The following is a 14,884-nucleotide window of genomic DNA, read 5'->3' on the forward strand; positions in this document are numbered from 1 at the left end:
AGTCTGACCACAGCGCTCTCTGCTGTCACCTCTGTCCTTATCAGGAACTGTCCGGAGCAGGATATCTTTGCTATAGGTATTTGCTTGTACTCTGGACATTTCCTGACATGGACCGAGGTTTCAGCAGAGAGTACTGTGGTCAGACAGAAAAGAAATTTAAAAAGAAAAGAGCTTCTTCTGTGGCATACAGCAGCTGATAATTTTTAAATAGAAGTAATTTACAAATCTGTATAACTTTCTGACACCAGTTGATTTGAAAAACAAAAACAAAAAGTACCCCTTTAAGAACACCTCAAACGAGTGGATGATGGGCAACCACAGCCTAGTCCTTTCCAGCTCAGCCAATCAGAGGCTGCAGCATTGTCATGTGTCGGGCCAGTGATTGGCTGAGCAAGAAGGTCCGGTAAGTCCCATAACACACTGGACTGCAAAGTGGAGGGGAACGGGATCTACGGCAGACTTATGGGGTACCGGGGCTAGGTGAGCATCTGGTTTTTGGATGTATCCCCGCTCACACGACACAACAATTATGTGGGAGATGTGACACCGGGGGACATATTATTTGGGGTTGTTGTGACTTGGGGACAGATGTGATATGGGGAGTATGTGATATTTGGGGATTTAGATGAAATTGGGGGACATGAAATGAGGGTGTGGACATGAAATATGCGAAGTGTGAAATGGGGATATGGAAGTGAAATGGGGGGATATGGAAGTGAAATGGGGGAATATGGAAGTGAAATGGGGGAATATGGAAGTGAAATGGGGAAATGGAAGTGAAATGGGGGATATGGAAGTGAAATGGGGGATATGGAAGTGAAATGGGGGGATATGGAAGTGAAATGGGGGGATATGGAAGTGAAATGGGGGAATATGGAAGTGAAATGGGGGAATATGGAAGTGAAATGGGGGGATATGGAAGTGAAATGGGGGATATGGAAGTGAAATGGGGGGATATGGAAGTGAAATGGGGGACATGGAAGTGAAATGGGGGGATATGGAAGTGAAATGGGGGATATGGAAGTGAAATGGGGGGATATGGAAGTGAAATGGGGGATATGGAAGTGAAATGGGGGGATATGGAAGTGAAATGGGGGATATGGAAGTGAAATGGGGGGATATGGAAGTGAAATCGGGGGATATGGAAGTGAAATGGGGGAATATGGAAGTGAAATGGGGGATATGGAAGTGAAATGGGGGATATGGAAGTGAAATGGGGGAATATGGAAGTGAAATGGGGGATATGGAAGTGAAATGGGGGGATATGGAAGTGAAATGGGGGGATATGGAAGTGAAATGGGGGATATGGAAGTGAAATGGGGGGATATGGAAGTGAAAGGGGGGATATGGAAGTGAAATGGGGATATGGAAGTGAAATGGGGGGATATGGAAGTGAAATGGGGGACATGGAAGTGAAATGGGGGGATATGGAAGTGAAATGGGGGGATATGGAAGTGAAAGACATGAAATATGCGAAGTGTGAAATGGGGATAAGGAAGTGAAATGGGGGATAAGGAAGTGAAGGATAGACATGAAATGTGGGGGAATGTGAAATGGGGGGATATGGAAGTGAAATGGGGGGATATGGAAGTGAAATGGGGGGATATGGAAGTGAAATGGGGGATATGGAAGTGAAATGGGGGGATATGGAAGTGAAATGTGGGGGATATGGAAGTGAAATGGGGGGATGTTAAGTGAAGGATAGACATGAAATGTGGGGGAATGTGAAATTGGGGGATAGAAATGAAATTGGGAGGATTGGACATAAACTTGAGAGATGTCACCATTTATTATAGGGCAATCGCACATTTTCTCCAAATCCTGCAGCCCTAACACAGACAATGTCATACATTGGGGGAAAGGACATAGCGGAGTCAGAGTGGCCCAAAAAAGTGTTCACCAATGGGCCAGGTCTCAGATTTAGAATAATATTGGAAGTCACCAAGTTTAGACAAACTGTATAGAAGTTGAACAGGTCAAGTTTTTCAGAAATATCCTGAAGACGCAGATGAAAGTGGGGTTCACCTGGGGATCCAGGGCATGATGCCCTTTTCTTCTGGGCATGGTCATGGTTTCACCCCCTGATCTTTACACCGTTTAGTATGGACTCTGTTCATGACACTAACAGCAACTGATTTCACTAGGAACCATGTAATACTTCCCTTGCCCTGCGGGGGTGCTATAGTAAAACTGAACACTTGCCAACATATTACAGTTCATCTCTAGGGCATCCTAGTTATGGAATCTTTTATTCGCCGAGTCTGTCTTTAAAAAATAAAGTTATACAAACAGGACACCCACTTTGACTAGAAATTAAACATTTCCTTTTTTTTTTTTTTGTTACATTCCGTGTTTCTATATATAAATGTACAGTTTTTTTCTATGATTTGGGTCTTTATCTATAATGACTTGAACGGTTGTTCTTTTGTAACCACAAAAGCTCAGTGAGTGTTGGACACCAGGTGGCACAATACAGTATAAAGACCGGGCCACCTACACACCGGAAATGAGCGCTACTTGTACACGAGCCGTCTCTTCATTTTTCAATACAATACTCCGTACATTTTCTTCTCCTTTTTTAAAAAAAAACATGCAAATAAAGTGCACTTAATCGCCCGCTGCTTTTTGTTTTAATTCTTATTTCCAGCCTGCGGGGATCATTCATAATGTTCGGAACAACAGAGTCACGGGGGAAAAAAAAAAATCTGCACTCTCGTGTACCTAAAACCCCAAATCAGGCTGGGTTCACACCATGTTTTTCACATACGGTAACCGTATACGGTTTTCCGCAAAAAAACTTATATGACCGTATCCGAAACCGTATGCATAGAGAATGCATTGTAAACCGTATTCCAAATGTTGTGTACGGTTGCATCCGTTTTGCCTCGGATACGGTTTTGCCGATTTTTCAACCGTAGGCAAAAACGCTGTCGACCACGTTTTTGCCTCCGGTTGGGAAACCGTATGCGAACCGTATAAGGTTCTTTTAACATTGTTGTCTATGAGAACCGTACACAGAATTTCAGAATACGGTTGCACGCGGTTTTTCTAATCCGTTTTTGGAGTTGACACATGCGCAGATCTTTCTAGAATTCATCCCAGACATCCCACTCCCACATCCTTTTGGAATTTCAATAGAACAATAGTAACTTTATTAAATTGCTGGAAAACTAATTCCAACAAAATAGCAAAACCGTTGGCAAAAACGGATGCAAACGGATAGAACCGTACATACGTTTTGGAACCGTATACGGGGAAAAACCGCATACGTTTTAATTTGGAGTCATATGGTTGTATACGGTTGCATACGGTTTTTGCCATGTTTTTTTTAGCCGAAAACCGTATACGGTAACCGTATTTGAAAAACGTGGTGTGAACCCAGCCTTAAAGGGTTATTCCAGGAAAAAACTTTTTTTTTTTTTGTATCAACTGGCTCCAGAAAGTTTAACAGATTTTGTAAATGACTTCTATTATAAAATCTTAAACCTTCCAGTAGCTATCAGCTGCTGAAGTTGAGTTGTTCTTTTCTGTTGACACCTCTGTCCATGTCAGGAACTGTCCAGAGCAGGAGAGGTTTGCTATGGGGATTTGCTCCTGCTCTGGACAGTTCCTGAGACAAGCAGAGGTGTCAGCAGAGAGCAATGTTGTCAGAAAGAAAAGATCAACTCAACTTCAGAAGCTGATAACTACTGGAAGGATTAAGATTTTTTTTTTTTTAAATAAAAGTAATTTACAAATCTGTTTAACTTTCTGGAGCCAGTTGATATAAAATGTTTTTTTTTTTTTCTTTTCCTGGAATACCCCTTTAACCAAGTAGAATTTGTCTCAATGTAGTTCACAGCCTTTATCTAAGTTATCCTAAGCCGGAAAATCATTCTGATCCCAGACACTGGATTTCTTATTAGATCCCATAAACTATGGGATCTTCCATGAGTTTGGACCCTGGGCACCAAGAAGTAGAAAGAAGGCAATATGGGGCCTTGTTATAGGGCAGTGGTCTTCAACCTGCGGACCTCCAGATGTTTCAAAACTACAACTCCCAGCATGCCCGGACAGCCGTTGGCTGTCCGGGCATGCTGGGAGTTGTAGTTTTGCAACATCTGGAGGTCAGCAGGTTGGAGACCACTGTTATAGGGTCTATGGAAAAGCAAAACCTGTGCAGAGGAAAAGTTGACCAGTTGCCATGGCAACCAATCACATTGCTTCTTTCATTTTAAAGAGGCCCTTTAAAAAAATGAAAGCAGCGATCTGATTGGTTGCTATGGGCAACTGGTCAACTTTTACTCTGCACAGGTTTTGACAATGGTTTTTATAACGTCATTTAAGACCCTTTACATCCTCTGCACTAGCTGGATCTCTGCAAAGGGAAATCGGAACCTTTTGAGGCCAAATGCAATGACTCGGCCCTTAATCCTTCCTGTACTTATTAGCTGCTGAATACTACAGCGGAAATTCTTTTCTTTTTGAAACACAGAGCTGTCTGCTGACATCACCAGCACAGTGCTCTCTGCTGACATCCATTTTATGAACTGTCCAGATGTCAGCAGAGAGCACTGTGCTCGTGATTGAGCAGACAGCTTTGTGTTTCAAACGGAAAAGAATTTCCACTGTAGTATTCAGCAGCTAATAAGTACAGGAAGGATTAAGATTTTTTAATAGAAGTAATTTACAAATCTGTTTAACTTTCTGGCACCAGTTGATTTAAAAACAAAACGTTTTTCACCAGAGTACCCCTTTAAAGGAAATCTGCCATCAGTATCACCCACAATAACCTGTCATACAGACTTGTAGTGCGGGTGATACTGATCAAAACGATACTTGCCGTGTCCTTAACCGTCCAGCCGTCCACCATTATTTTTGATCTTTCTTCATATATAAATGAGGTCCTGGGGCATGGGAAGAAGCATCACATGCGCCATAGAGTAAACCTGCCATGCGAGCAGGGAGGGGGATTATGCATATGGATGAGTTGAATGGAGCACCCGCCCAGCTGAAGTTGACATAGGAGTGCCCTGAGCTCTGGTCGTAGCTCTGCCCATGCCCCAAGGACCTCATTTACATATGAAGAAAAAGCAAAATAATGGTTGAACGGCTGGGCGGTTCGGGACACGGTAAGTATCATTTTGATCAGTATCACCCGCACTACAAGCCTGCATGACAGGTTTGTGCGGGTGATACTGATGACAGATTTCTTTTAAATGGGCACTGTCAGATACAAAAACTTGGGAGGGGGCGTGGCAGCTGTGTAGTAGAAGTCATGCCCCCTCCCATAGACATGAATGGAGGAGGCGTGGCATGACATCACGAACACGGAAGCTCCAGGCCCCAGATTTCCGTGTTCAGAATGCTGCAGCGCCAGCCCGGGGATCGCGGGGGGTCCCAGCGGCCGGACCCCCCCGCGATCAGACATCTATCCTTTGGATAGGGGATAACATGTCTAGGGGGGGGGAGGGGGAAGTACCCCTCTAAGGTGCCCAAAACACCTTAGACACTTTGTGTGAAGCACGGCATTAAAGCCTCATCCTTTGGCAAAGCTGGTCAGGCCGGCGAAACGTCAGTGAGGTTACTATTGTGTATGTTTTAAGTGCAACGCTGGGGACATGGATGCAAATGGAAGACCATAAATCAGAGATTTCATATTAGAGTGGAGACATATTAATTCAATAAGTTGATAGGAAAGAATAATAGTATTTCCCTGAACATCTAGTATTTATAATACAGAACAAATCTCTACATGAGACACCAGTTCCCAGCGTTTTAAATAGCACCTTATTTGGAACACAGAGAGTTTATTAATTTAAACTGTATTAATAAAGGATTATACTTTTTAGGGGTGGGCCTAGTTGCGGGTACTAGCCCCTAAGGGGCGCAAGCCCCAAAAGGATTTGGATTGTTGTATTATATAACCCTGGGAGCTTCATGGGATTTTTTGGTTATATGTAAATCCACCGCCTTTGAATGTTTCGCCTGGCTTTCTACGGTGTTTGGCGACCTCCCGATTCTCCCCAGACAATTTCGGTGGAGAGAAGGGTCGAGCATGGCATGTTGGATTTTATAGTCTGAACATGTTGTTCTGGTAGAGATAAGCCTGTGCCAGTGCTGTCTAGATATGGCTTACCCCTCCATTCCTTATAGAGAAAACATGAATGTTCAGCTGGGACAAATTTTGGGAGAAATGTTGGCTCTACTAACATTTGGCCGACATATCTTAAAAGTGTATGGCCAGCTTTACATCTATATGGACCTTGTTTCTTCCTTGTATTGATATCTCTGTTGTATTGATATGTGTAGGTACGGTGTCTGCCTGATTGGAGTGGGACGGGAAGATAAGGCCAATATTCTCCTGAACCCTGGGCCCAGCCATATAATGTCTTCATCTGATACTTGTTTCTACATCAACATATCAAAGGAGGAAAACTCAGCCTTCAGCTTTAAGGAGCATGAAAGCATGCAAAGATCAGGGATGCCAAAATCTGCCTACCATGGCCTGACCAGACTTCCAGTGCACAGTATTATAGCCAGTATGGGTAAGTGTGTGCATGACTGGGGAACGGGACATATGGGTATATTGGCCATCATACTCCTAAAATACTGTATACTACATAGGATTGGTCAACGTGTTTTTTTTATTGCCTATATATGCCATGGAGTCAATCACATGAGCCCTCATAGTCAATTACTGTATCCTCTGGCCTTTGGGCTTTGGTGTCTGGTGCTCCTACACTTGGTGCTCAAATCAATGTAATGGCAGCTCCAAAGGGGCAACTACTTTCCGTGGCTTCTCAGTTGAGCAGTGTCATGTAGACAGCTTTCTGGAAGTGTTTTTAGGTACTATAGGACATGTCATGTCACTGGAGGGGTGTATCCATAAAAGATAATATACAGGGCATCCACCTATGGGATACTTATGGGTTGTGGGGTTGGGAATGGTGGGAAGACTGAGAAGAAGTAAAATAAGTGGATGTCATGAAGGACAAATATGGGGACCTGTAATTTTGTTCACAATTAATTTAAGGGAACTTTGAGGAATACAAATTCCTAGGTTTGTGTCCCTGCTTGCAGACCACTTACCCCCCTTTTGGACTCCATTAAAGCTCCAAATTTCCCCCCAGCTCTCCCCACTATCCTAGGCCAGGTTATGATACACTGTAGATCTCAACTCCCATACCATTCCTTATACAGTAAAATCTCCCTTAGCTGACACCTCCCAATAAGGGACACCTCCCAATAGAAGGCAGTTTTTAATTCCCCGGCAGAGTCCCATAAGACTTCATGTATTTTCAACCTCCGAATAGGGGATACTCCCAATAGCAGATGCGGACACACCTGAAAGGGGACAAAACACTCCCATTAGGGGACAGTAGGGGACAAAACACTCCCAATAGGGGACAAAACACTTCCAGTAGGGGACAAAACACTCCCAATAGGGGACAAAACACTTCCAGTAGGGGACAGTAGGGGACAAAACACTCCCAATAGGGGACAAAACACTTCCAGTAGGGGACAGTAGGGGACAAAACACTCCCAATAGGGGACAACCAGGCTGATGTGCTGGCCCTACCTTGTACACAGGGCCACCGTCAGGGGGTACAACCAGTACCCCAGTAAGGGGCCCAGTCCCCCACTGCAGCCCCCTGCAGAAGCCCCCTGCAGAAGACTACTGTTTAAACAGTGGTCTCCTGATCTGTATGTCTGCCGGCCACATCATTCACCCCCCTCCTTCCCTGATCCCCCCGTGCCACTTTATTTCCCCTATACCAAATCATACCCCCTTTTTACCCCCTATGCCACATCATTTCCTCTTGATCCCCCAGACCCCCCCCCCCCCCATGCCATTTCATTCCCCCTCTATCCCCCTGTGCCTCTTCATTAAGAGAGGAGGGGGGTGATGAATTTACACAGAGGGTAATAAAGGGGGAATGATATGGCACAGGGGGAATCAAGGGTAAATTATGTGGCACAGGGTATAAAGGGAGGGGGGAGGGATAAGGGGTGATTACACGTCGCTGGGAGATTCTACTGTAAGGCTGGGTTCACACTACGTTTTCTCCCATACGGGAGCGCATACGGCAGGGGGGAGCTAAAACCTCGCGCTCCCGTATGCCTTCGTATGTGCTCCCGTATGTCATTCATTTCAATGAGCCGACCGGAGTGAAACGTTCGGTCCGGTCGGCTCATTTTTGCGCTGTATGCGCTTTTACAACCGGACCTAAAACTGTGGTCAACCACGGTTTTAGGTCCGGTTGTAAAAGCGCATACGGCGCAAAAATGAGCCGACCGAACGTTTCACTCCGGCCGGCTCATTGAAATGAATGACATATGGGAGCGCATACGAAGGCATACGGGAGCGCGAGGTTTTAGCTCCCCCCTGCCGTATGCGCTCCCGTATGGGGGAAAACGTAGTGTGAACCCACCCTAATATTGCTTTTTATCATGTTTTATAGGTAATTACACTCTATAGTGAGTACAGGACTGTATCCCGTCATTTTTGAGTCTTTTTTTCCCAATACAGGACATCTCTCAATAGCGGACACTTTTTTATTCCCCGTGAGTGTCCGCTATTGGGAGATTCTACTGTATCACTGTTGGAAGAAACAGGTTATGGTATCAATGTCCGATCTTGGACCGTCCTATGGATAAAGAACCCATTGCCCAGCAGTCATTTGTTTCCACACGCAGGTACAGTCGCAATTGATCTACAGGGGTCAAGAAGCCCAGAGAATACAGATGGTAATACGCTAAGCCCACCCAATGACTCCACCCAAAAAAGGAAGCACAGCATTGATCCTGTACCTGATCTCATTGATGGTGACCCAAACACAACCTTTGACCTTCTGAGTGACCAGTCCGAGGATGAGACCAGTCAGTCAGATGATGAACTGAGCTTGTTCAATGAGTATGCTGCAAATGATTATCATGTGATGTATTATACTGATCTAAGATTGTACAATAGCCATCTTTGTGAATAATTTGTATTATAGTAGTTATATTTGTGTATGTAGGGGGCAATATTATAGTAGTTATATTCTTGTATATAGGGGGCAGTATTATAGTAGTTATATTCTTGTATATAGGGGGCAGTATTATAGTAGTTATATTCTTGTATATAGGAGCAGTATTATAGTAGTTATATTCTTGTACATAGGAGCAGTATTATAGTAGTTATATTCTTGTATATAGGGGCAGGATTATAGTAGTTATATTCTTATATATAGGAGCAGTATTATAGTAGTTATATTCTTGTGTATAGGGAGCAGTATTATAGTAGTTATATTCTTGTATATAAGAGGCAGTATTATAGTAGTTATATTCTTGTATATAGGGGGCAGTATTATAGTAGTTATATTCTTGTACATAGAGGAAATATTATAGTTATATTCTTGTACACAGAGGACATTATTATAGTAGTTACATTCTTGTATATAGGAGCAGTATTATAGTAGTTACTGTATATTCTTGTACATAAGAGCAGTATTATAGTAGTTATATTCTTGTATATAAGAGGCAGTATTATAGTAGTTATATTCTTGTATATAGGGGGCAGTATTATAGTAGTTATATTCTTGTATATAGGAGCAGTATTATAGTAGTTATATTCTTGTACATAGGAGCAGTATTATAGTAGTTATATTCTTGTATATAGGAGACAGTATTATAGTAGTTATATTCTCGTATATAGGGAGCAGTATTATAGTAGTTATATTCTTGTATATAGGAGGCAGCATTATAGTAGTTATATTCTTGTATATAAGAGGCAGTATTATAGTAGTTATATTCTTATATATAGGAGCAGTATTATAGTAGTTATATTCTTGTGTATAGGGAGCAGTATTATAGTAGTTATATTCTTGTATATAAGAGGCAGTATTATAGTAGTTATATTCTTGTATATAGGGGGCAGTATTATAGTAGTTATATTCTTGTACATAGAGGAAATATTATAGTTATATTCTTGTACACAGAGGACAGTATTATAGTAGTTACATTCTTGTATATAGGAGCAGTATTATAGTAGTTACTGTATATTCTTGTACATAAGAGCAGTATTATAGTAGTTATATTCTTGTACATAGGAGGAAGTATTATAGTAGTTATATTCTTGAATATAGGAGCAGTATTATAGTAGTTATATTCTTGTATATAGGAGCAGTATTATAGTAGTTATATTCTTGTACATAGGAGCAGTATTATAGTAGTTATATTCTTGTACATAGGAGGCAGTATTATAGTAGTTATATTCTTGTATATAGGTGCAGTATTATAGTAGTTATATTCTTGTATATAGGAGCAGTATTATAGTAGTTATATTCTTGTATATAGGAGCAGTATTATAGTAGTTATATTCTTGTATATAGGAGCAGTATTATAGTAGTTATATTCTTGTATATAGGAGCAGTATTATAGTAGTTATATTCTTGTATATAGGAGACAGTATTATAGTAGTTATATTCTTGTATATAGGAGCAGTATTATAGTAGTTATATTCTTGTATATAGGAGCAGTATTATAGTAGTTATATTCTTGTATATAGGAGACAGTATTATAGTAGTTATATTCTTGTATATAGGCGCAGTATTATAGTAGTTATATTCTTGTATATAGGAGCAGTATTATAGTAGTTATATTCTTATATATAGGATGCAGTATTATAGTAGTTATATTATTGTATATAGGAGCAGTATTATAGTAGTTATATTCTTGTATATAGGAGCAGTATTATAGTAGTTATATTCTTGTATATAGGATTAGTATTATAGTAGTTATATTCTTGTATATAGGAGCAGTATTATAGTAGTTACATTCTTGTATATAGGAGCAGTATTATAGTAGTTATATTCTTGTATATAGGAGCAGTATTATAGTAGTTATATTCTTGTATATAGGAGCAGTATTATAGTAGTTATATTCTTGTATATAGGAGCAGTATTATAGTAGTTATATTCTTGTATATAGGAGCAGTATTATAGTAGTTATATTCTTGTACATAGGAGCAGTATTATAGTAGTTATATTCTTGTACATAGGAGCAGTATTATAGTAGTTACATTCTTGTATATAGGAGCAGTATTATAGTAGTTCTATTCTTGTATATAGGAGCAGTATTATAGTAGTTATATTCTTGTATATAGGAGGCAATTTTTATTGTGCAAACAAACAAAATTACAATTAACATAATTTCTTACAATGCAAAACAAAAATAACAAGCATTGTACACACAATGACTACTCAACTAGAGTATGTACAGAGTAATATTAAACTTAGAAAGTCCACATTTGCTGGAAAAGGAAAAACACAAAAAATTTAATAAAATAACATGACATCATCTGTGTTAAACCAAAGAGACATTCCTCCATAATTTCCCATTATTTTGGTTCCTCCGTATCTCTAATGACTTTACCCACTGGAGCTCGGACATGATCTGTCTTACTGCTGTGTTGTGATGGAATGGCTCATTGTGTATGGACACTCGGGTTCTCATGTGCCAATGGTAATATTTAATGATTGTTATAATTATGTACATTGTCTCTCTGTCTACAGTCCTGTTACTGGATGGTACAGCATATATGATGTCAGGATACGTCAGGTTCTGCAGTAATGGGATGTTCAGCTTACTGGACACTTCTTCCCATATCCTCCTCCCGGCCCTGCAGTCAGATATGAAATGCTCCATGGTCTCCTCCTGCTGACAACCCAGAGGACAGTTCCTATCTGAGACACTTAGATATTTCAGGTTACCCCTGACAAAGAGCCTCCCATGGAGCGACAGCCAAGCTATGTCAAAGAATTTTGCGGGGAGTCGTTTCCCATTGAGGAACTTAAGACTTTCCTGTAAAGTGCTGGTCACACAGTCCCTCAAGGCAAGTGGAGAGCAGAAGAAAGCCCTACAAACCCTTACGTATAGATCCTTCCTTGGCTTACTCTCTATATAGGACTTCTCAATGCGCCATCTCTTCAGACATCTGAGCCCGTATTCCAGGTACGGGGGGAGGTAGTCACGCGTCCATCTCCCCCTCTTGAGACTGCCGCCTCGCACCCAAGACTCTGCAAAAGGCAATATCCAGTCCCTGATACTATTCGCCCACAGAGAGCTGTTTGAGTCCATGCAACCAAAATTAACTTTTAGAAACATGGAGTCAAAGAACACCCTTGGATTCAGCATATCCAACCCACCCTCTCTCCTCTGTAGGTAGGTGACCCCTCTTTTTATCAGGTTCAACCTGTTCCCCCAGAACATTTGGAAGAACAGGCTAAAGAGCCGAGCAGAGAAAGATTCTGGCAAAGGAAAAACAACAGAGACATACAAAAAGACAGGGACCAGGTAAGTCTTCAACATTTTAACCCTTTCTCTATAGGTCAGCCTCCAGTTCTTCCATCGCTGAACCTTTGCATTTCCGGCTTCCAACTTCTCTTCCCAATTTAATTTGGCGTTATCGTCCCTCCCGAATTTGACCCCTAGGATTTTAATATAGGAGGAGGCTCTCACAAATTGGAGCAGATCAAAGTCTGGATCAGAATCAGATATCCAGAGAGCTTGACTCTTCTCAAGGTTGACCAGAGACCCTGAGGCCTCCGAGTAACTTCTGATGGCTGCAGACAACATCTCCACCTCACGAGGCTCAGATATCACTACAGTCACATCATCCGCGTAGGCAACAACACTCAGGGGTAGGCAGTGGGGGACCGGCACCCCCTGAAAACCACACTCCTGCAGTGACCTCAGAAACGGGTCTAAGGCGAATACATACAGCAGCGGGCTCAGTGGGCAACCTTGTCTCACCCCCGCCTCAACCCTGAAGGTGTCACCCTGCCAACCATTGATCAGAGGAAAGCTCTCGGCCTCACAATACAAAGTCTTCAGCCAATCGATGAATTGTCCCGGAATACCGTACTTTGACAAAGTGGCCCATAGATACTCGTGATCTACTCTGTCAAAGGCTTTAGCCTGGTCAAGACTCACAACATATCTCCCACACCTCAGGGCTTTACATCTCTCAAACATCTCCCTTATGGAGATCACTGCCCCAGAGATGTTCCGCCCTTTTACTGTGCCATACTGACAGCCTGCCAACAGTGCCGGGGACAGACAAACTAACCTAGAAAACAGGATTTTTGCCAGAATCTTCCTGTCGACATTCAAGAGGGCAATCGGCCTCCAGTTCTTGATGTCACTCGGCTCTTTACCTTTAGACAGCAGAATCAGCGAAGACACTCTCATGGATGGAGGCATCAGGTGACTTTCTAGACAATTTGTGTAAACATCCACGAGGATTGGGGCCAAGAGGTCTCTGAATGTCTTATAGAATTCTGCTGTTATCCCATCTGGACCTGGTGCCTTCTTCAGATGTAACTTATCAATGGCCTCTTTGACCTCTGCCACCGTCAATTCTGCTGTCAAAGGAGAAAAGTCCAAATCATTAGTATCAGGGAGCGGAGTTGTCTCCAAGAATTGGGTCATCTTGTCTCTATCCAAAACCTTCCTCTGAAACAAGTCAGCATAGTACGATCTCACCACCCCCAGGATACCCTCCCGAGATTCCTGCAAAACACCCTGGGAGTCAGTGAGACCGGTGACAGATTTATTTGCCACCCGCTCCCGGCAATTCTCAAAGGGATCAGGAGACCCTAAGGACCCATAATCCCGTTCAAGAACCAGGGAGGTATACCTGCTGTACTGATACTGCCTTATCTCAGATTTCAGCCGGTCTATCCTTTGTTGGTCCCCACCCGCCGAATACAGTGACTCCAATTCTTTGCGCAGCTTGAGATACTGGCCATACTTACTCTTCCCCTTTATAACTGACAGTCTCTTTAAGAGGGTTCTGATCTCATCCTTGACATCCTCCCACCAGGCGGCCATATCATCATAGAAGTCCACCCTCTCTAGTTGACCCTGTATAAGAGAGTGAACCTGCCTCTGCACAGAAGGATCCTCTAATAGGCTGGAATTCAGTCTCCACAACCCTCTACCTGTCTCAGGACACCGTGTGACACCCAAACAGAAATATAAGGCCAGATGGTCAGAATAAGGGACGATCTTCTCATCTTTCTCACCAATCGTCTCTGTAGGACTAACCAGAGCCAAATCTATCCTACTGCTTCTTCCACCACAAAAATAGGTATACTTTGCCTTCCGACCACCCTGCACAAACACATCTGACAACCCGGCCTGTAGAAGGATTTGGTTTAAGACCTTGGAGTCCCGTGTTAGAGGTCTATTAGAGGATCTGTCACTAGTTGTTCTGGAGGCATTAAAATCTCCAGCCAAGATGACGGGGACAGACGTGAAGAGATATGGCTTCACTTCATTATAAAGGTTAACCCTTTCAGTCACTGTCTGTGAACCATAGATATTAATGAGTCGGAGCCTTCTACCCCGAATAGTAACTTCTAGCATTAGGCACCTTCCCATCAATACCTCTGTCAGCCTATGTACAGTTACATCATTGGTGGTAAACAGGATAGAGACCCCGGCACTTGGTTCCACAGCCAGTGACCAAAAGGATAGACCAGACCGCCATTCCCGCTCTGCCTCACGTAACAGTCCTTGAGTATTTAAACGTGTCTCCTGTAAGAAGAAGATGTCAGCATCAATAGACTTTAGATGGTCATATACGACGTGTCTGGTCCTCCTCACTCTGACACTGTTCACATTACTGGAGAACACTTTAAGGGTAAAGTCGGCCATCATAACAAAGGAAAGCAGAAGACGCAGATATGTCACCCCCATCATCACAGATCTGAGTCCGAGCCCTCCTGCTGACCACCTGTTTCCATGTCCGATTCGGACAGACGTTTATCCCGCGGGGGTCTCCTTTTTGTGGGGGGATCACCCTCTTGGTCCTCATTAAATTCATCTACCACTCGCTTCAACTCCCTCTCCATCT

General features: G+C 42.6%; 1 protein-coding gene across 6 annotated transcripts in view; it reads left to right on the forward strand.

Moving 5' to 3' along the window:
- LOC130367768 (potassium channel subfamily T member 2-like) overlaps positions 1-14,884 on the forward strand; it is a 333,948-nt gene that overhangs the window by 256,548 nt on the left and 62,516 nt on the right. For all 6 annotated transcript variants that reach the window (XM_056570514.1, XM_056570517.1, XM_056570518.1 and 3 more), the window contains 2 exons: positions 6,292-6,527; positions 8,680-8,896. In XM_056570514.1, the coding sequence (XP_056426489.1) occupies positions 6,292-6,527; positions 8,680-8,896 (453 nt within the window). The remainder of the gene's footprint in view (positions 1-6,291; positions 6,528-8,679; positions 8,897-14,884) is intronic.

The sequence above is a fragment of the Hyla sarda genome, chromosome 4 (assembly GCF_029499605.1).
Source record: "Hyla sarda isolate aHylSar1 chromosome 4, aHylSar1.hap1, whole genome shotgun sequence".
Lineage (NCBI taxonomy): Eukaryota > Metazoa > Chordata > Amphibia > Anura > Hylidae > Hyla > Hyla sarda.